Source organism: Gymnogyps californianus, chromosome 1 (assembly GCF_018139145.2).
Source record: "Gymnogyps californianus isolate 813 chromosome 1, ASM1813914v2, whole genome shotgun sequence".
In the NCBI taxonomy this organism is placed as follows: Eukaryota; Metazoa; Chordata; class Aves; order Accipitriformes; family Cathartidae; genus Gymnogyps; species Gymnogyps californianus.
The window spans coordinates 134,007,285-134,030,869 of NC_059471.1; the positions used below are offsets into that span (position 1 = coordinate 134,007,285).

At 38.9% G+C, this 23,585-nt stretch overlaps 1 protein-coding gene across 1 annotated transcript; it reads right to left on the reverse strand.

Moving 5' to 3' along the window:
• Positions 1 to 930: 930 nt before the first annotated feature.
• Positions 931 to 21,677, reverse strand: TULP3 (TUB like protein 3; the record flags this gene model as incomplete). Its single annotated transcript, XM_050895982.1, has 11 exons — positions 931 to 3,315; positions 3,828 to 3,999; positions 6,177 to 6,275; positions 8,179 to 8,293; positions 8,695 to 8,807; positions 9,900 to 10,097; positions 11,860 to 11,990; positions 13,864 to 14,040; positions 16,001 to 16,163; positions 21,000 to 21,053; positions 21,624 to 21,677. Coding segments are annotated over 11 exons (1,410 nt in total), but the record flags the coding sequence as incomplete, so codon positions are not given.
• Between the last annotated feature and the right edge of the window lie 1,908 nt (positions 21,678 to 23,585).

The window sequence follows — 23,585 nt, forward strand, 5'->3', positions numbered from 1 at the left end:
GCAAAACTTAGAGAGTGGGACTGACCCCTAAAAGAGCAAGAAATTATTCAGTCTTTTATGTTTGTGAGCCAAGGAGCTTACAGTAGCGTAGGAGCTGTTTTAGTCTGCTAGGCCTGCCTTTAGGATTAATATTTAACAGTTTAATATGCTTCCGTCTTTGTTTTAAGATCTCTCTGGGATTTCAAGAATGTTACATTTGCATGTATGCAACTAATATTACTGTACTAAGAACAAATGTGCAGTAGTGTTTCCAGCTCAGTTTTCTCTCCCAACTAAACCTAATTTGGCTCAGATAGAAATAGTGGGACAAAAGAGGTACATGAAGAATAGGGCCTACACATTGAGAGCTGTGTCAGTTTCTGATTATCAGAACCACCGTATCTCCTGTTACTGAGGTTCATACATCTCCCAGTAGAAACAGGAAAAAATAACCACTTCAGCTTGGCGTTCCTCCTAGCCTTGTATTATTTCAGTTCTTGGTTCAGAAATATATGGTATTGCACTTCAACAGTAGAACGAGTTTAGATGGAGGGTAGGAAAATGCATACAGAACCATCTCAAAAGCCCTAACCGGACACTGGGAGAAACATTAAAAACATGGGGCAGAGAAGTACAACTAGCTTAAAGAGAGAATCAAATGGAAATCAAGAACTATACAGGAAGACCTGCTGATGGGGGGGCGGAGGGAAGTATTAGAGAGACTAACCTTACATTTATTCCCAGACTTCTAAGTGTATGAAAAAAGCACCACAAAGGAAGAGAACTGAGAATTACAAAGGAAAAGGGGGAGTAAGAAGAGAGATGAGATACAAGAAGACAGGAAGAAACTGAGGTAGTAACTAGTACAGGAGGAACAAAGAACACCCACAAGTGACAGCAAAATCCTACAAAAAAACTCATTTAGAATTAAGGATTTTTTTCAATATATAAATTAGTTTATTTTCATTTAGATATAAAAGTTATAAATACAATTCATGTAAAACAGTATCTGATAAAAGAGCACTGAATCAGTTCATCTGTCTGCATAATTTGACTGAGACCCAGAGGCCCTGACCCTGCTAGGATCATTTGATGTCAACAGATAGCTTGAAGAGCCACTGCTCACAAGCCTAACTGAAAGGGTGAGTAAAGGGATGCTACTGTGGCCTTCTGAGCACAGAGAAAAAAAATCTTGACTTGGAAATTAGCATTCTACCTTCAGGTCACCCCAAACTAACATAAGGCAGTTTCTTTCACAGTCCTAGTCAGAAAAATAGACAGACAGGTAACAGACTGACTTAGTTTTTCTGGATGGGTAGAGGCAATGCAGAGCCATCAGCCAAGAACTCAGAAGAGCACAACTGGAAAACACTGCCAGGTCTTGTCCCCAGCCTGATAAGCAGGAGGTACGTGAAGGCACAAAAGAGATCCATGATTCAAGTTCTCTTCAGGACTGCTCTGCTGATGAGATCATCTCAAGACAATGGCTCACCAGCTAATGCAGAATGGGCATCTGAGAGATAAGCGAGCTGGAGTTCTCAGCATCAATTCATAATTTACAGCTAAATACAGAGTTTACACATGATTACCATCTTTTTTTTTTCCTGGCAATATCAGAAAATGTCTTCACAAAGTTTCATTATTTTGGAAGAGCAAGTGATATCTACCACTGCAAAAACTCCGGAGACCAAAAGCAATACATCAGGCTCTTTGGAGCTTGAAACAGAGTTAGTTTACCGACAATGACAATATTCAAAGCTGGAGAACACCTATTCTTGTCTCAGTAGAGGGGCAGAGTTTTCCAGGATCATCATGCATATGCATAATGGCCACGAAACAGGCAAGATAGTAACTGTTCTCTGCTTTAGTACACAGCAGACGTGTACACTACAAGGCTGACATGCCACAGTGTGCCGCAATTCACTCTGATGAATCAAGGCCATATGGATCAAGAAGCGTTCCATGCTGTGACCTACAGTCTCCATATTGTACATCCACCATTAAAAATGGAACACTGGAAGGACACATTGCAAAGCCCCGTGATACATTTATTGATTTTTTTAAACTAACTGATGCCTTTGAAAACACTTGTAATCTCCTTTTGAGGTAACGCCTTCTTACAGTCAGGTTAAAATTATTTATATAAATTCTACTTTAATATGTCATGACGTGAGATAATCTCATGTTAAGAAAATGAAATCAGTCACTAACTTATTCCTAAAAATGTAGCAAATTTTACAAACAATGGACAAATTAAAAATATTTCTGATCAGCTTACAGCCTAGATTCAATCAATCAGAACACTGCTTTTCAGGAATAGTACTGTATATTGTTACAATACTACCTTCTGCCAAATTCAGTCAGATTCTATCATCTATTCAGTCTCATTTTTCACATGGTTAAGAATAACAGAAACAGCAATGGATATAATATCACCAACTAAAAAGGGAACGTTTGAGATTTGATTGTTCTTTATTTGGTAAAAAGACCATCAAGGGATATGGAGCAAATCAATAATGAAAGGGAACTGGACTATCAGCCTTAACAGAGAATCATTCCACAGAGTAAGAGAAAAGTGTTTTATTAGAGCCAGTGTCTCATTCCAGCTCTGTATTTGTTGAACATTACCTACGGTTGCACAGAGCCATAACATGAATCCTTCTGTGTCTGACTGTTGTAACAGACAGCAAAATGCTACACAGGGCAAAAGAGAACACATGCCAATAACTGTCCTCCTTTTTTCTGAATTGATCTGATCAGGAACTCAAGAGTTCCTGATCAGATCAGTAGCATCATCTCCAGGGGCACTGTGGAAGTTCCAAGGTATATGAACACTAAACCATTACTTTTCTAATCCTAGCTGCAAGGGGTTCCAATTAGTGGGCTAAATTCCTTAGCCTGCTCTCATGCAGCATCTGTTACAAGGATTCTGAAAGCAGAATCAACACTGGTGACAAAAACATCACCCGTATTTCTTCCACAATGCATACGGAGACGGCTCAGTCTTGGGACAGTCTCCTAATATGGTCTACCGTCAACTACCATAATGCTCTGAGGCCTGGTATTTGCTTTCTAATAAGCCTGCAGAAGTCTGTCCTCCAGTTCCCTTCCATCCCCAATGTGCTTTTCATTACTCCACCTGGAACTCTTACAACAAGATGCAGGGATGGGAGTGAGTTCCATGTTTCAAGTCTGTTGTCTCTCATTCACAGGCCAATTTACTATCAAAGCTGGAGAGTCCAATAGCAAAGGCCTGAAGAGCACAGAGAGGATAATTATAGTCCAGAGTGAACACATCTTCTGCTACGCGACCAAACTGCATCACAATGTAGTCAGCTGAGGAGAAAAGAAAGATTCAGAGACAAACAATTTCAGAGTGAAGCAAAGAAAAAAACCCCAACCAACCACAAACAAAAAGTCACACGTCTGGCAGTCCCAAATATATGTGGTTGGTGTATCCATCCTTTCTCACCAGAGTGGCCTTGAAATCTGTTCTCTAGAGTGACTGTGTTATTCTAGAGATTACCTTTCTTCTAAGAACCAAAGCTCAAATCACTCTCTTGCTGGGCTGAAGGTGCTGTATTAATCCTTTTCTTTCTCTTCAGGAAGCTTGCATTTTCCCCCTGTTTTGCTGCAGCTATGGACAGCAGTCTCTGCACCCACTCCAGAAAAAGGGAGGCCTTACATAATTTTCCTGACAGCTGAGAAGTCCCCAGTAATCCTGAGCTGAATTCCTCCACCCAGTCTCCCGCCCCCAGGAAGAGTGTCCTCTTCCTCCCAAACCTCATGAAATAAATTGGGTTCTCCCTGTTCGAATAAGCCCCACACACTCCCCACCAGACTCTTACGGTCATTGTCATGGACAATCTGGAAGTTCTTCACTGAGGCCTGAGTGACTCTCCCATGGAAGTTCAAAACATAGGATTGAGTATCATCGTTCCAGACTGGAGCCCTGTTGTGCAACTCAATGAGGTTCTCTAAATTTTTGTTTTGCCATTTTGACAGCAGACTCTCATGCTCCTGTTCAGAAGAAAGAAATATATTTATCAGATTTAGAAGGGCTCTGCTTTTGAGTACTGCCTTTCTCATGTGTGTGCACTCTGTCACTTGAAGGTCATTCCCTGTTTAATGAAAAACAATGACAGCAGTTAAACTCAGTCCTACTGAAAATTTCCTGCAAGTACCAAGAAGATACTTTCATGGATTCCCAGTCCAAGCATTCCTTTCCACTCAATAAGCTATCACCATATTTCCACCCAAACAAGAAAAAAGAGCGAGAGAGAAGGAAGTGTGTGTACAGGAAATGAAGCAATTCGCAGGCCACAGATGACTGCCATCCTGCTGGCAGGAATCCTTTCTGAGTCTCATAAGCTTTCTCTGATCCTGTTGGATCCAACTTCCATTTCTAACATTCTAAACTTTGAAACAAAAGACAATAATCTACAATTAACTGCTAGGCCCTGGGGTGCTTCAGTCAAAAGTCCAAAAGCTGCAGCAGGCTGTAAGTATGTCTTAAGTAGCTTAAATGTCATCCTATTGGGTCTAGTAAGTGATGCACAATATGAAAAACAGAGAGAAATAGAACCAAAAAGATACAAAGAGGCGGTAAAACAGCACATTAAATTTGACAAATAGAATAAATTACAAGGAGCTGCAAATAGTAGTGACTGAAACACAGGATATACGATTTAATTTTAAAAGTTCTGCAACAAATAAAATCCGAACTGAAATAATATATGCTAAAACTCCCAAGAAAAAGAATCCAAACTGAAGTTATTTAATGGGAAAAAATGATCAGAAAACAACCTGTTGTGGAGGTCTGACTGACACAGCTATAGTAACTGTTTTAATATTGTATACAGATATGACAGTGGATTTTTGAGGATAACCTAAATAAAACTTACTGTTCAGTTTAAACTAGTTAATCTATATTTTTATTTTTATCTTTATTTACTTTTTTAAAGATGCAAAAAAACTTTGAGAATTGGCACCAACAAAGTGCATTTAGATGCAATTTTTCCTCCTTTAAAGTGGGGGCAGTATTGCTTAATTGGAGGCATCACACTACAGAGAAGGAAGACAAAAACAGAGTCAAATCCCCACACTGAAAGCTTTGCCAACTTTTCAGAACAGCTTTGTGTTTCAGCCTTGTCCACTGTCAGTATGCTTGCCTGCTAGCAAAACAGTTGGGAAAATAGGGGAGAAAAATAAAGGCAGGGCCATGGAATCATTACTGTACTGACGGGGGAGATGGCAATATCAATTGAAAGATGATGAATAAATGACCACCTCCAAATACAATTTTCCTGCCCCCTCACAAAATTAAACCTCTTTTCTGGGCTCTCATGACTCTGAATTTCCACTCTTGAAGATTTTTCTTCTCCGACCTCAACAAATACACTCTTGTCCTAGTCATCTTCTACTCACAACATGGCTGCAAATACCATTTTCTAGCTTAAAACACTGACCATGTATTTCAGTTGGCACCTGTCCTTTCTGCCTTTTGGTCTTCTGTCACACCAAACATAAAACCCACATTAAGGGAATGGAACGATTTTCATCATACACCTTAATATATCTTCAGATACAGTTCTGTAAGCTTTTAGCTATAACGTCCCCCATGTGTATGAGAAATCCACAAAACTCCATCCTTCTCCTCATCCCACTTTCTCCTTAAAGAATCCTCCTTTGCTGTGATTCCCACAAAGAGACTGACAACATCCTCATCAAAAATGTATTTACTCTCTTGCTACTACACCAGCATACCACCTTATCTATTTATTATCTATCTGTTGTAATTCATATACTGGCTAAGAATGTAAGCTCCTGGGAGAAGCAGATTTGTTCTGCGTTCATCCAACTCTCAGCATAACAGGGTCCCACCCATGAGGAGGGGTTGTAGGTGCAACAGCAACAACATACGCTAGCCATTGCAATAGCTAAGTAAATAATATTTAAGCTGACCAAAGGCCAAGTAAGGATACACTATTCAGAAGGCTACAAATTAGGTAAAAGGCAAGAACAAATTAATCAACACCTTTAGGCTACATTGTATTTACTCTCCATGAGACTTGCTAAAGCCCTGGGTATTACCAACCTTGCTCTAAAAACCGTGATTGTCCGTAACACCCAGACCTCTACAACAAAGTTTTAACCTCTTCCTCCAATCTGAAACATGACCAAACTCCATAACTCACATTTCGTGGACGGATTGGAATTCGCTTATGATTCATATTCATTCCTGGAATGATCACAGACATTTTTCTGGGACCCTTGAATCCTAACACATTGGTTTCCTGAAAAACAAGGAAAGACATTATTTTCAGTAAATGAGATACTCCATCTCAAAGAAGGAAAGACAGCAAAACTGAACTTGAATCCACATTTATATTGGTTTTTAGAGATTTTCTACCTACAAATTAGTAGCAGTTATCTAACTGCAACTGTGTTTAGTCACTGAGAATAGCTTTCTCTTCCATTTTGAGAACTACATTAAAAGACATACATAGTATTACCTAATTTAGAATGCATCTGTTATCCTAATGAAACATTTATAATGGAATCAGACAAGTGCAATTTCCAGGCATAAGTTTTTGCATCTGAGGCAAAAACGTGCTAAAATCTTGCTAGTGAACAAGCCTTAAGTATGATAAAAGACAACTATCTTTGACCTGAGTCTATGTTTTCTATATATCACCATTTAGACTAAAATGTTCCTGAAGAATGAATGACATTCTTCTTTAGGTGCTGTTATTTGTGTTTAAGAGCATACCTACAATTTTCTCTCAAATCATGCTCTTTTATAAATCATTAAGAACAGACCCAGAAGGCAAAGTATTCAGCATCTGTCCAAGCTTCAATCTTAAGCTGATTTTTCCAGAGTACTGCAGGAGACTGCTCCAAGTGGATTGAGTATAAAAAGCAAAGGAAAAAAGTCTTGGCATTCTCAAACCATCCATTTAATAATGTCAACCAAAATCCAAGGGTCCATTTAAAGTGTTCTGTAACAATGTCAGTGATAACCTTCAAAATTCCCAAAGACCAATTAAAAAGCCAGAATCTTTTAGAAGTACTGAATTGATTGATAGAAGTGATACAGCTTCTCCTAACACGCTAGTGCATTTTGCAGACACAGAACAAAGGTCTTTGGAGTTGCAACCTCTATTATTTCACTTCAGAAAATCTAGGGGCACGTATGAGAATGAGGGTACTGATTTTATTCATATATAAACTTCATGAACTTCTTGTAGATAAAAGTTCAGAAATCTGAAAAGCTGACTTTATATTATCTGCTGTACTCATTTTAACACCTTGCTGTGTACAATTACGCAGGGAACTGAAGAATACTGTATACAAAGAAAATATCCAGTGATACTTCTGTAAACAGGCTAGTACTGGAATTATCACATCAATTTTTTTCCCAAGTGCCATTAAGATCAACAGCAAAAAAAATCAAGATCATGCTGCAGTAGGCTAATGCGCCTTTAAATTTCTGCTGCTGTACCTGTGATAAAAGTAAAAATCCTTCTACTTGACTATCCATCATTCTGTAAAGCACCTCAAATTTTACTCAAACTTTAGGACTGGAATATGAAACAATGTGACGTGAGAACCCTCACATAATTCTAGAGTGTCTACAAGTGCCTCCTCAGTCTGAAGCCTAGACCGAAGTGATCCACAAGACCAGGAGAAGAAAACATCTCTATGACAGAGCTAGCAAATCACAATTTCCCCTGGAACCATATCCTTACCAACAACAAGCTGCTACTGAAATAATACCAGCTCCTTCCTATTCACCCAAATGCCTTTGGTTCTGCAAAAAATAACTCTACCTCACAGGGTACTCCCAGTTCCTTTTTAGTGTCCACCAGATACCAGCTGGGCAAGAGGCTGATTCCATGTAAAGGATATGCTGACTGGCCACACACCGAACGATAGGCCAGGTAAGAAGCTCATCAGGATGTTAGTTTGGGTCTCTCTCCCTCCCCTGGCATTGATATTCCCACCCCCCCCCCCCCCATTAAATTTGTAAGAACTTATATTTGAGGCCCCTGCCCTTTGTTGTATCTGGTTGAAATTGCTCAGTTGGTTCCAAAGTTAAATGAGGGATGCTGCCAGGCAGCATGATTTTGTAAGCCCTGTTTACTGGTAACCAGGTGACAAAAAAGAAAGGGGCAAAAGGGGAGAGGCACTACTTACATAACAAATAGCTGCAAGCTCCTGTCTCGTATGAGCCTTTTCCACTAGACCTTGTGCCTTGACTGGGCTAACTCCGTGGTCATAGACTGTAAATTTAGTTCCCATGAGGTTTGACCTAATGTCAGGTTATGGAAAGACAGAGAAAGAGAGAGGCATCAGTGGAAAGTTTTGTCATCTTCTGAAGGTGTTTGTACAGCACAGTGAAAACACACATCTCCTGCCATCTGAATTTTCCTATTGCCAGCTCAGTAAGAAGCTTCCACGAAGTGCCCATGGTGAACTGAGCCCGTAACCTATCCTGGAAAAGCATCAAGCCAGAAGTCTTTCTCTGAATTACCATGGTGAATGGTAACGCTGAAAGAAAGGTTGCCAACCCAGGTGAATACAGATTACATTAAGCAGGACGATGCGAGTTCATTCTCTCTGTATTGATACCAAATTGCTATTTATAACGCCAACTCAACTAAAATGAAAATCCAGTCTCTCCTGTGTGTAGTTTTCATCTGTGGTTCTCACCTGAGTTTTCCAATGAAACTTTCCCCTTCCCGGGATAAATCAGTTGGGTCAATTGATATGAGGTAATTGGACGTTTTGCTCTTCTTTCGTTTTCTCCCTGCAAGAAGGAATGTCTGGAAATACAAAACTTTGATCAAGACTGGAGCTTTGTAAGAATGCAGAGGCATTGCTAGGCATTGCTATCCAAACTGTTATCTCTCCATTTCCCACATCCATTCCCCTTTTTGTTCTGTGCTGTTATTACTGTCTCCACAATTTTGATGTCTTCCACAAGTGCACACCCTGAAATCCTATTCCTCCAATCAGCTCACTCGGCAGTCTAGATTTAATGCAACTGTCCTTTCTAGTCTTGCCTCCTTTTCTTCTGGAGCAGCTCAGTCTCCGTGCTCTTCTTTATCCTTGACATTTTTATACTTTTTAAATTTCTTCTTTCATTGTATTATGGCTTTTAAACCTGCCAGTTCCTTCCTTAGTGCCTTGGCCAAATATAAGCTGTCCTCATCTGCATGCTGGCTCTCCTCAGCTTCTGGTTTCTTACCAGCAGCTCTCCCTTACACCAAAAATATTCTGTGGTAAGAGTACAATAGCAAAGTGTCCTGGTTTCGGCTGGGATAGAGTTAATTTTCTTCCTAGTAGCTGGTACAGCGTGGTTTGGATTTAGTGCGCAAATAATGTTGATAACACAGTGATGTTTTAGTCGTTGCTAAGTAGCACTTAAGTCAAGGATTTTTCAGTTTCCCGTGCTCTGCCAGCAAGCAGGTGTGCAAGAAGCTGGGAGGGAGCATAGCTGGGGCAGCTGACCTGAACTAGCCGAAGGGGTATTCCATACCACAGAACATCATGCTCAGTATATAAACTGGGGGGAGCTGGCTGGGAGGGGCAGATCACTGCTCAGGCATCGGTCAGCGGGTGGTGAGCAATTGCATTGTGCATCACTTGTCTTTTCTTGTTTTTTTTTTCTCTTTTTTTTTTTGTTATATTCCTTTTCATTACAATTATGATTACATTTTATTGTTAGTATCATATTTTATTTTACTTTAGGTATTAAACCATTCTTATCTCAACCCACAAGTTTTACTTTTTTTTCCCAGTTCTCCTCCCCGTCCCACTGGGAGAGGGGAAGAGTGAGTGAGTGGCTGTGTGGTGCTTAGTTGCTGGCTGGGGTTAAAACACAACACCAAAATACTGTGTGCTGCTTCCAATACCTTTCTGTTGTCATCCCTTTCCAGATGCATGTAATAAGTAGGGAAGAGGCCCCGGTCCATGCCCTTCTTATCTCTAGTGATTCGACACTTGACTGTAATACCACGGGGTGCAGGGCATAATGCAAAATCCTCCAAGTTCTCTACTTCTCCCAGCTGTGCATCTGCCTGAGGGGATGGACTACAGGAAGCACCTGTTTCCTGTGGGAAGAACCATCATATTAGCAAATTAATATCAGATCAGAGGCTCTGGTATTCCCCAAGAAAAGAAAGGTCTGTTGAAACAGAAGATCTCATGTCTCAAGAAGATATTTGGGAAAGGGAAGTTAAGAGAGACCACCTGTGTTTCTCTGAAGAAAGTGGCTGAAGACTTTTCCTCTGAGAAAAGACTAGCCCTCCAAGGGGAGGGGAGAAAAAGTACCTGTTAACCAGAGATGAGTGAATTGCTAGGAAGGGAAAAATAGGATGAGACACTGTAAATATTCTAAGCAAAGAGCCTCTCTGCTTTTAGAAATTCAAACACTCTGTGGGAAATAAGGCAGCATAAGCTGGACTGGTGGATGCTGCAGTAAGACAGGCTGGGATTTTTGTGACTGAAATGAGCACTGAGATTATGTTGGTTCAGAACAGTAGCAGAAATGGAGTAAGCTGATGGTGGAACAATCTCAACAAAATGCTGAAGAACCTTAGAACAATGTGTACAGTCAGGATGCAAGTTATGGTCACCAAAGGAACTGGAATTCTAATGGAAATCTGGTATAGGTCATTAAAGTTGTTTTTTCTTAGAGGTAGCTGAATCCTGTGGGTTGTAGAACCCAGGAGATTCCTCCCTTACTGGGCCTTGGAGATGAGGTTGCTGGTTTATCGCCATTCCCAGGTACAGCAAGTAGGAAGTCTGAGTGAACACACACAGACTCACACACAGACTTGAAATTCACTAATGGCTCTCACCCCTCCCCCCCACCAGCACCCCCCCAACCCCATATCTCCAGCAGTTGGCACCCATAGCCCAGTCTCCCAAGTAGCTTACACCCAGACCTCTTGTACACCCACTAGTGTAGCACAACATACACACAGTCACCTCACAAATACACTCACATGGGTCTTCTGAATAGTAGCATGGACTTCTAAGGCTGTCCAGCGTCCATGCCCAAAACCTATGCCCTTTATCTGGTCACTAGCTCACACCCTGGCTCTTCCAACTCACTGGCTAGTCCAGCATATAGTTTGTCAGCATATGTATGTATGTATCTCTCACACACACAAACACACACACAGAGGAAATAGAAACGGAGTTTTAGAATATGGTAGGACACACTGCAGTAATCAGGTACAAGGCCTGGACAGACAAGCACACTGTCTTGCAGCTGTTTCCATGCATCTGGTGCCTTTTACTCCCTTTACTCCCTGTCTTCCCATGCTTATTACTCCCTGATCCACCTTGACCCCTCTCTTTTCCCTCTTGAGTCCCTTCTCCTAAACACCCCATAAAAAGTTTTGTCCAATCCCAGAATTCTCTGTTCCATCCCAAAATTCTGTTCTCCCTTGCATCCTACAATAAATGCTATAAACCTTCAGGCAGTGATCCCTCTTAAGTTTGTATGGCATTTCAGAGTTTCTCTGAGTCATCTTGGTGGATTTTACACCAGAGACAATGGCCTAATCTGCCTCCTTTGAGGGTCATAGGAGTAGCTGATTCATTGTGTTCCCATCTTCACTGATTAGGCTACTTGGGTTCCTCCGCCCACCATTGTTCCTCTGATCATTACTAAGTCTTTGTGTTTAACTCAATGGCCCTTCCGTCAGATAACCTGACAATCATGACCTTCAAATCTGCATTCAGGGATTAGTATGCTAGCTACTGTAGTTGCAACTACTATATTTTAACCCAGTGCTCAAGGGGTTAGTACTAAAATCAAGCATGTGCCCAGCCTGTATCAGAAATGGATTTCAAGACACTTACTGCAAAAGATTTCTCACTGGTTGCAGAACTAGGCCTCTCAGATTCAGGATACGATGAATGAGATGCTGGTCTCTTACTAGCTTCTTCATCTTCTGTGTCCTCCTCATCAAAATTCAAACTGCCTGAAATTCCTGTCAGAATACAGGATCAAGCAGGTAACCTCTGAAAGAAGGTGTCATGAGTTCATGGCATCACTAATTCATATATGACTCTTGCATAGCTATTCACTCTTTTAATTAATTTCTGTTGTTTCAACTGCCGATTTTCTTCATGTGCTATATTGCTTCCCAAGCCTTGTAATTCAAACCCCTAGTGACATTTTGCAACTGTCACTGTGCAGATGATTAAGCAGCTGTCAGGCTTTTATTAATACATATTTTACATGATATTACATGATGTAACATATTGCTTAGTATATGCTGTCATTGAATTAATTTTGCCTATTTTCACGCAAAAAAGCCCTCCATGTTCTTTTTTGTTCTTAAGAGAACAGAAAAAAGGAAATCCAGATCAATATGCTGACACCTATCCTGTAAGTTGGACTCTGTACAGTTTACATCCTTTACCATTTCCCTTTAGTTTTATACACACTGAAATGGAGTATGATTATTTTTCAGTAAAAGCCCCTCCTATTCTTACATCAGTAGCAATAACTCGGGTCTCATGAATACTACTAATGATTTGATTTTTAAAATGGAAGCACAGACTGAGTAGTTCCAGGACTTACATATTTAATCTTAACCTAAGCACAGTTATGTAGAGATGACTGTGGGTATATAACTAAAACAACTCCAGATAAAGACATTTATAAAGAGCTTCCGTACACATCACTGGTTGGTGTTTCCTTCCACTTGGAACTGCATTGTTTTGTTCTGTGATTCCATTCTTTAATTTGGCTGTAGAATGGAAAAGCACATAAAGCATTACAGAAAATGAACACAGTCAGCCTGCTAAGCTGAATTATTTTCTGAAAGCCAATATTATAACTGTGCTCCAACATGGCACTGCATAGAAGGGGCACTGCTGGAAGTTCTTTGTCTCAGATGAAACAGAAAACTGTAGTCTTAACAACCTGTCAGTAAACTTCCCAACGCACATTTGGAAAGAGGAAAGGCGTTAAGCCTAGTACTCCGGCCAATTTCAAAACTCACTGTTTATATTCTACCTCCACTAATTTCCCCTGAAGTTTCTGGATATTCTCTCCTGCTTCCTTTCCTAACTCTTGTGTAATGTTGCTATCCATAGGTAAGCAGCTGTTGCACCTCACAACTGAATGGAAGTATTTCTACATATGGTAGTACCTTAATACATAAAGTGTACTGGAAACATTCTGGGAGGCAGGCTCAGCAAAATAAAAACAAGCTGTGTACCGTATTAAACACTAGCCATTATTTTGCTGCAAAGTGCTTAGGCTGCATGCAACAAAAAAAAGGTTTCCTGTGGTACTGGCAGCAACATAAGATACTTGGCAGACAGAGATGGACACTCCACTGCGAAACTACTCAATGGGGTATAACTACTGAATATAACACCCTAAAACTGTTGACTGTGACAGCGTCTGACTCAGGAAGAACACCTTTCCTGTTAGTCTCCTAAACAGTTAAATTACGGCATTTACTGGCTATAGAGGGTTCTGCTGTTGTGAAAATATTCAAGCATCATGTCCAGATATAATATATCTGGAATAAAAATACCCCGAACTTTAGCAAAATGTGAAGTATAGCATTTTGTCACCAACTTCCTTGGAAAGGCCAGAAATTATACAGCACATTGACAAACCTTTAAACCATAACTGTTATGTTCCAATTACTATCAGAAGAAGGAACTGCAGTTCTGCATTACTACATGCTGTAGAATCTACTAGCTCTGCATTTAAAAGTAATATCCTACAGACACTTGTTTCACGATTCCTCATATTTTTTAGGTTTTGTAATGCTACTGAAAAAAAAATTATAAGAAGTAGAAGAGCCCTGAAAAAGACCTTTGCCCATTATCAACTCTTACCTCGTTTCTGTAATATTTCTTGCAGATCTGGCTTGCCTGCTGTGTCTGTTAGAGCCTCTCCATCATTTTCCTGATCTGCATTGTCTTCTGTTTTGGAAGATCCAGCAGACAGAGTTTGGAGCTTGGTCCCCAAATCTTGCACTTCCGATTTCAGGAAAGCAGCTGGTCCATCAATGCCTGCAGGCCAAAATGAAACAGAATGCTAAAGTCTATTTTTTACAGCTAAAGACGCATCCCAGGATGGTTCTTCTTTTCATCTTCCCTTGCTCAAGCATCCCTTCAAAGCACTGACTTATACTTGTTCAACTTTTGTCAGAAGACTTGGGAGGAGTCAGGCCTGACTCTGGTGCAGACCACCTATTACTTTAAAAGTATCAGGCATCAGTTTCTCCATTTATAAATACAGTGATTGTATCTACTTTTTTACAAGGGCTTAAGCAATTAAAATGAGTTGTATCTGTCATGCACATTGATATCTTTCAATTTATTTATGGGCAACTACTCTATTTTCTTTTCCTTCAGGTTGTTTACTCCTGTGCCAATAAGTGAGTGCTCTATAGTGAACATCACAAATCAATTTGATAAAAATATCTACAGCCACAGGCAGAAAAAACTATAAATGGATGCCCTCTATCTTTTTGGTAGAAATGAAATTTCCACGTTTAAATATGCAACACAGCTGTGCACTGCACTTCGTAATTGGTGGAGACGTCTTGATGTCAGGGTCTGGCATAATACTTAATACATGTTTGTGTAGCACACAATATGTAAGTGTAGTTCCAGCTTTGGATTTCTTGCTCTCCCACTGTTTTCCTTCTTAAAACTTCACTGCTTTATCTAGTCATCAGATTTCTGACATGTTTATGCTGTTATGACTTCTTAACAGGATTTGTCTGTACTGAGGAAGCTTCAGAACTATGGAAGCTAGAGAGGGAGGAGTTAGTTTTCATTTTTCTCTCTTGTAGTTTCAGTACTACTGAAATTTCTTAACTTAGAAGTTATATCAAACTTTTCTCTCACTCTCTTTTTGACTTAAAAGTGTCTTTTAACAGAAGCTTTCTCCCAACTGATTTTAAACACATAAATGCTACCATCCACATCACCACTCTCCTCCCCATCCTATGATCCTGAAAGACATCTGGAGAACAAGAAAAACATTCAAAAGACAAGGGATAACATAGTTCCAAATGTGATCTTCAAACCAGGTAACGCTGGTTTGGGTTTTTAAAATTCTACTCTACACATTACTTCCCTATTAATATAATGGTGGTATTATAACATCCTGCAATAGCGTGCATCTCAAAGCCTTAGGATGTTTCCTGTTACTTTCTCGATAGGCTGATGCGATCCTGGCTCTCATAAACTACTTCCTGACACTTCCACTGGAATGCAGGGGTTTCATTGCTGCTCTTTTTTCCTCCCTGTGACAAGGAAGTCTTAAGGCTCTCACTACTGTATTTCTTTTCACTCCTAACAGAATGGTCACTATTTTACTATAATGTTTTGAGACCACTGAGTTATTGCCTTTGGCTCTGATATCACTTTGTGCTTGTGACTTTCTGGACCACTATAGCTTGTTTGTCATGTTTCAGTTGTCTCCCTGAAGCCCACAGAAAATCACAGATGAGGTAAAAACCAGCAAGAACCTAATGCAGTATTCGTAAGACTTCTGTTTTGCTCTTGTCTACTTTATCATTCAGTCATATGCAATCTTGAGATGGAATATACCATGATACCATGAAGAAAAGTACAGGCAGTCACTACTGGATTATTTCCTTTTCTTTATCCTACAGCTTCAGAAGACTCTCTTACTTTGGATTTGCACCTCCCTACCTTCATAGAAATTCCTAACCCATTTCTACAGTTCTTCTTAGCCTAACACAAGGGAGAGATTACTTAAAGGCATATGAAGATTCTCAGCTGTCACAAAATTCAAGGTAAGGTTTTTGTTTGGTTTTGCAGTTCAGTATTGTTCAACCATAGTGTACTACAATTCTACTTTTGTACATAGAAAGGTATGTAATCAGTCTTGTTTATCACTTGACCGCTGTCACAGCAATGTGGGTGCCCATCTGTGACATAAAATGCATGCACTGGCATTTTGGGGAAAATTGTTGCAATCAGGTTGATTACTTACCATGTAAAATAACATCACTGTGGAAAGGGGTAGGAGTTTCTACTAAAGGAGTCTGCTCCTCGCACCCTTTGGGTTTTGACCTACGCGGCTTTGCCTCAGGATTTGGCTGTACCATCAAGGGATCAAGACGTTTCTTCCTCTGCTTCTTCTCCAGAAGAGCTCTCTGTGAAATAAAGAAAAAGCATGAAATAAGGATAAGTAACCACATCCAGAGAGGCAGAAACCATGCCTCAGCCGTTGGCAATGACACGTCACTGATCAGGATCTCCAATAAACCTGAAATACTCTTGTAATCTCTCACAAAAATCCTAGACACAGATATCACTGTGTCTTTGGAGTGAGACATTGCCTTTGATTCCCCACCAGTGGTTGATGGGTGATGTGGACACCTGCTTATCTTCTGATCTATCCTGAGACCATCAGCAGATAATTTTAACTCCTTTCATCCAGTCTAAACTGCAGCAATCCTTAACATAAATAGACAAATTCAGCAGTCATTTATAATCCAATATGAAACAGTCAAGACTTGCAAAGGAAAAGGTTTTTGTCTCAAAAGCTATCATCTTACAGGGAGAACTCAAAACAAATAGTTCCCAGAAACCAATGTTGAGAGATAAGACTGGGGAGGAGGGTTAAAAAAAAAAAAAAAATACAGTCATTAAAATAGGACTGATCCAGTAAAAGGAAAATTGATCTACCTTGCAAAATTTTTCCATGTAATTCAGGACTGAAAGGAAAGAATGGTAAATCCAAATATTAAAAAATAAAACATTCCTTTTCCAAGATACATATACATTTGATGTTTATGATTTCCTACTAAATGAGAACAGAAACAACTTCTAGACTTAAATCAAGGCAAATGGGGACATCACACCATTTCAAAGACAGCCACACTTAATCCTTAAAAGTTTAGGCGATGCATGAAGAAGAAGGAAAAATCATATTCTAATATTCTGTAATGCACCACTATGCAAACAATGTGCAAGACACTTGCCATAGATGCAGTTTATCTATGCCTGCTTCTTAGGTACCTGAACACCCCCTGAAAGTTGTTCTTGATAGAAATTCTTTCTCCATCAAATTCTTTTCAGTCTCCAAGGATCCATCAGATAAACAGTACCAACAATTCATTCCATCTTTGGAACCCTTTCCTCTCCTGTTACGCTTTTTCTCTCTCTTGTTGGTTCTTTCCTCTTCTATTAGTCTTTTTTTTTTTAATGTGAGGTTAGTTTCTCAGGCAACCTCTCCCTGAGGAATTCCAACACAATTCAGCCCTTGGTCCTCTATTATTTCTGATTTTCAAGCATTTATCTAAAAAAAAAAAAAAAAAAAAAAAAACACCACCAAAAAAACAAAAGCAAAAAACCCAACAAAAAACCCAAACCAAAACGATCTTTTTTATTTAAACTCATAATTACACTTTGAAGATTGGACAGCAATACAGGTAGCGTTTGTTACTGCAGAATTATTTGCAAGGATTGTCCTGCAGGGCAAAAATTACATAGAATTCCAAAGAGATTATCACATTGGTCTAGAAGAAGAAAAGAAAAATAAGCAGTAGAAGTCAAATTCTTAGAAAATGCTAATTACAGATAAAATTTGTTTTCTAGAAAGGTAGTCAGACCCTCCAGAAGAATTTACATTGGTTTGTGTTGTTTGTTTGTTAAATTAATGCTGAGGAAAAGTAAAAAATTTCATGATAGATTATAAATTGCTACTAGTTTAAATAAAAGGAGAGAGGGAAAACAAGAATCAAAACATTATACTCAGAATAAGGATTTGAGAAAAATTGTTGCCAAGGCTTCTCTACCTGACAAATAGACAAACAAGAAAAAAATAAAACAGACACATCCTAAAGGCAGTAAGAAAGTACACAGCTACTGCTAGAATGGGAAATTGAATTTGGGATCAATATAGTATATAACAACTTTCAGAGCTACTTAACTGATTATTCTATTAGATGAGCTTTTTTTAAACATTTCACTGCTCACCAGTCTAAAAATTTATTTTTTCTTATTATAGTACATTCTGTTTCATCAAAGAGTTTCTAGGACTCACCATTCCAACGGGATCATATCATTTTATATTGAAACATATACTTTACTGCTGGTAGATGTGACTGACCTTCTTCTTGCAAGAACTTCAGGATAATCAAAGTGACAAAACGTGATAGTAATTTAATTTGTTTTAAAAAGGCTTCTCTCTACTACTTCGCTTATTAAGATGGAAAAAAACTACAAGCCCACTGACAGGACAGATAGTAGCAGTTCATTTTCTCTACATAAGGTGGCAGAGCAGCCTTACCTTCAGTACTATGTATTCTCAGACTTATTCCACTAAGACAAAGTAGAAAAAAGGAAACAGTATTTTGTTTCATTTCATCTACTAACTAGCCTTTTCCTCCAGCTCTGTGTTACAGTAAAAATTCATGTAGTATTACAACAAAAAATTTAGATAGTTCATGAAACAGGACACCAGAACACATAATCCATTAAATAAATAACAGATACAGATTATCATGATTTATTCAGGATTTTTTTAACTCCATTTATTAAATACTTTCAGAAACATTTTCTTTGCACCACAGAAAAGCATAACATCAGGATACAGAAGGATTAAAGGATCACAAACCACCAACTGGTTCTAATGAGTTTCCAACAAGCTAAGAAGTCAGATGAATACATCATAGCAGACTAATAAGACAACTAGTTTAGTGTTCTTTCTACAACTGTGATGAACAGGAAGATGGTATACAGTAAGGTTCCAACCACTCCACCCTTGAAGGTGCGATACCATACTACTTACTATTTGGCATAGTCCTACCTTAGTAGGCCATGCGGGATGGATCCTAGCTCTGAAACATCCTCTCCACTCTTCCAGCTCCTCCTTAGTTCATGCTGAGGCAGCAGTGACAATGCTAGTGACGATGGCATTAATGAAACTTCGTGTCAAGAGTAAGTACCATACCAGGTGCATTCAGAAATATGCCTTCAGCTTCACGCTCTCCACCCACAGGGAGATGGGAGCATTGCACTTTGAGCTGCAGGTGCCTCAAAAGATATGGAAACACCTTCTGCTGGGGAAGTAAGCACTGCCTGAGCAGCCACACACTCTCTCCTCAAGGAAAAGGCAGTAGTCTAGATAAAAGCATTCTGGCAGGCAGAGCTGGCCCACAGATGGAACTTGATGTCATGCATTATTATAAATAATATTTTACTGCAATTCCAGGGTTTCCAAACCCATCATAAAGATGGATGACAGGCACATGTCTTTGCTGTGGCAAATGCTTATTCCAGATTCTTTGCATGGCCAAAGGTTCTAAACACGATCCTGCTGGTTTAAAACATTTTGCATTTCCTATAAATGTTTAGGACAAATTAATCAAGCGGGGCATCAGCTACAACTAGCAATAAGTCCATCATGTCTGATAGTGATCTCCTATTGACCTCTATTTCTTCAGAAGGCATGGTACTAGTCATGTGAAAGTTAAAAGTAGACTTTAAAAGTTAATATTCAAACCTAAATATACAATCCTAAATTAGAGACTGTTAGTATTTCTCAACAAATCTCATTTGCAAGGGGGGGTGTGTGTGTTAAAATACATTTTAGTGAAATTTTCTAGCTGTTGGTTTTGCAAATGATTGCAATCTCAACCAAATCCAAGAAAGCCTTAAACAAAATTGCAAAAGGGTATGAATTCTTTAAACTCACCTCTTCATGATTCAACTGACAGCTGCTCTGAGGGAATTCCACCCATCCCAGCAGCTTTGTTTTGGTGCAACAGCAATGCATCCCCATTGCAAGGTGTGAAACTAGGCATACATTGACGACAGTGCGTAGCACTAGTAGCCAGTGATTACTACCAGCTTATGACCCAAGACCACAGTCCTAAAACAGACACTGAGGTTCATCACCAAGCAGTCAGATCGTCCTTAGTTTTGGAACTTCTCACTGAGTGGCATTTGGCACTAAATGCTCTTTTACTGATTACTTCAAGTAATACTTTTAATGTTTTTGGTTGTTTTTTTTTTTTAAAAACAAGTGTTACTGGATAGCCTACAGGTAAAAGGATTATCCTAGCTTCCACAAATATGACCAAAGATAAATTTTACTCCTTGACTCTGAAGTGTTTTAGATAAGTGCCTACATACACACAGATAAAGCTGGTAACAAATTCACTCTGAAGTCAAAGCTAAGCAAACTCAGACTAGAAATAATGAACAAGTTCTGGTAAAGAGGGTTATTATCCACTGCAACAGTTCCCTGAAGACTGTTGTGTCTGGATTTAAAGATCCTCAGCTGAGAGCGCGCTTTTCTAAAAAACATACTTTAATTTGAACACAGATGAATTTAATGCAAGACAGTGATTTGTGCTCCATGTGAAATGGACAGCTAGAGAATCATAATATTCTCACATCTTCTAATCTATTTATAAGCATTTAAAATTTCACAGAGGAAGAATATTAAGGATGGATACTTTATAGCTTTGAAGAATATGGCAATGTAAGCATCCAGCAAAGAGCTCTTTAACAACTAAGACCTATAACCTAATATTCGACAAATGCTTGGCTGTAAATCTTTTTGTAGGAAACAAAAAAAGTCAAAAGATGCTGGAAATATTTCTCAACAGCAGTGTTAAGGAGATGTTTCTATAGCTTGGGGAAACTTTTTCTTTTCCTCTGATGCTTAAAATGGATAATTCCCTGCGGTCTTCCTCTCTTTTGATTCATTCCTGCATTGTGGTGACTCCATCCCAATGAAATGAGAGGATGTATGAAAAATAAATGTATCAAAGAAATCAAGCCTACAAGCCATAGCAAGGTTGACTTAAACTAACGAAAGCCATGAAAATCCTTAAAGAAAAATGTTAGCAATGAGTTCTTGTTTGTATTGTTTAGACGAAGCATTTTAAGCACTTCACCCCCATTTCTCAAGTCTCTAGATGGCTGATGGTTTTTTTCCTATACTTATTTTTACCAGCTTCAGAACTATCATTTACCTGATTCTCTAGTTTCAGCTGTCGTAGCTTCATGCTTTCATCCTCAAAGATGCTGGGAAAGGGAAAGAAACAAATTAATTATTGCTAGTAAATAGTTTGCATTATAAGAGCACAGGATATTCACAGACTACAACTTCACTGTCAGGACTTTAAAACAACTGTAAGACATAACTTCTGTCCCACAAGAAGACCAAGTTACAAGGCATTAAAAACTAAAACATACTTCATATTCTGTCATAAATAGGACCAAACTGTAATTTAATCGCCTTAGTAAACTGCTCTGAAAAAATTTTGTAAGCAAAAAAGGCTTCATTACTGATGGATGGATTATGAGCCACTATTGAGGTGGGCTATGAGACAATTTATATCTGAAGGCTTAACACAGTTCAAACCAATTCAGTCAAGTCCCTGCTCCTTCGTAAAATACCCAATTCCAAATTAACTCAGAATTTTAGGTTTTGTCTTGGAGTCAAACCTACACCATTTTCTCCTCCTGCCAGACTTCCCAGAACTTCTGTTAATACCTGAGAGAATCTGTATTTGCAACACCTGATATTAATTCCCAGAGATGAAAAAAATAGTTATTTCACTATTTAAGTGTTTTATAGATAAATTCCATATGTTTTTTGTTCTAAGTTGTGATCCATATAGACTTCCCATTTCCTTTTGTATGATAATGAATTATTACATAAAGTGCAATTTAGATCAGTTAACCCTACAAAGGGGAAAGGTTAATTGACAAGTAAGCACATATTCTGCCTACCACAGTTGTGCACTTTCCTCCTACACATATTTGACAAAGACCTCTCTGGAAGTGAGAAAGCATCAGGAAGAAGATACTTAATATGGGAAACAGACAAACATTATATATTTTATTGATAGCACACAGAAAAGCAGGGCTAGCCAAAATTTCAATTTAAACAGGAAATTCTGTCTGGTCTAGGTATGCAGAAATGTCCAATGATGTGAAGTCACAAGCTGGCAGACAGTGCTGAATATAACCCTAACAAGGAAAATCGGAGAGATGGAGAGAGACAGGGAGAGAGGTGGGGTGGGGTTTCTGCAAAACACATGCCATGGAAATTGGATCACAGTACATAGAGCTGACAAGAGGAGAAAGGGCTCAGAGTCCCCTTAACCCTAGTAAATCCACATTTGACTCAACTTCCAGGCAAGCAGATGACAGATCAGAGGTCCTTACAGACAGACTACCCTAGCCAACACAGGCCCTGTTCTGGAAGGCTGAAATGTGCAGAAAAAAGTTTTGTATATGCACATCATATATAACAGTTTATATACTCTAAAATTGATGCTTACTGCCCAACTAATGGTATTTTAAAGCAAGTTACCACTGCCATTGTTTTTTACTTTGCAGTTTTCCTTATTCCTGTAATTTTTTTCTAATGTATTTCAAGTATCATCACATAACAGGTCTAGGACCTTGAAGACACCTTGCTGCTAAAAACTGATGTTGCTCCTCACATGGACCAGTAATACATAGCACCTTGGATTCAAAGGCAATGGAGGGCCTGGAAAAATTGTCTTTCTTGAAGAGGGATGGAGAGCTATTGCTTGTCCCCACAGCAACAGTTACAGTAATACAGTTTTCTCCACCTGGAAACATCCACAATTTAAGAAAGAAACATGTAGAGACATATCTACTGAGTGCAGCAAGATATACATTAGTTGCCACATGAAACTTCAACATAAAGTTAAAATGTGACATGCTTTTTATTTAAAGCATAGGTGATGGAAAAGGCCATCTTTGGCAAAGTCCGAAAAATGCTTGAAAGCTCCAGTTAAAATATTCATGACCAAAAAAAAGGGGGAGGGGGGAAGGCAGGAAATATTCCTTTTCTTTTCATATGTCTGCTGACTTAAGAAATAGATGACGTTTGTTAACTGCAGTCAAGAGTTTGTTATAAAGGAATCTATGTAGTTCTGATCAATATTAGATTTATGGACACATTCTGATATAATTAAAAGAACTACAAAGGTGTCCTGTGTAGATACAAGCTACTGGCTGTGGGTTTGTTGCTTTTCCTAATAGAAAATGCATCCCCAACAATTTGAGTCTCTTCTTCAGAAAATAAAAAGAAATAAAAACACTACCACTTTTGGAAATAAGTTTCCAGGTTTTCCTTTTTACCTGAAAGATAGCAAAATGCTGAAATATTAGGACTCACATATGCACCTTGCGGAAATCCTCAATAAAAAGTATTTACTTTGTATTTTTAAATTATTTTCTGTCCACACTGGAATAAAGTTACGTAACGTCAAAAGACAAGTCTGAAGACTGTTGGAACAGGACCATAACACAGACTACACAATGCCTCACCTCCAACTGCTTAAGACTCAAACATGATTGAAATACATAAAGATTCTAACAGGTCACAGAGCTTGATAAAGCAAAAAGATAATAAGAATATTCTCTTTTACAATTTACTGTTAAACACAGACCAAAATCATCTCGTAGCAGGCCACAAAATGAAAGCAGACATCAATCCTTCCCATTAGAAAGTGCAAGGATTCACACAAGGAGCAAAATAAAAAGAAATGATTAAAGCCATGAGCACTGTGGCACTG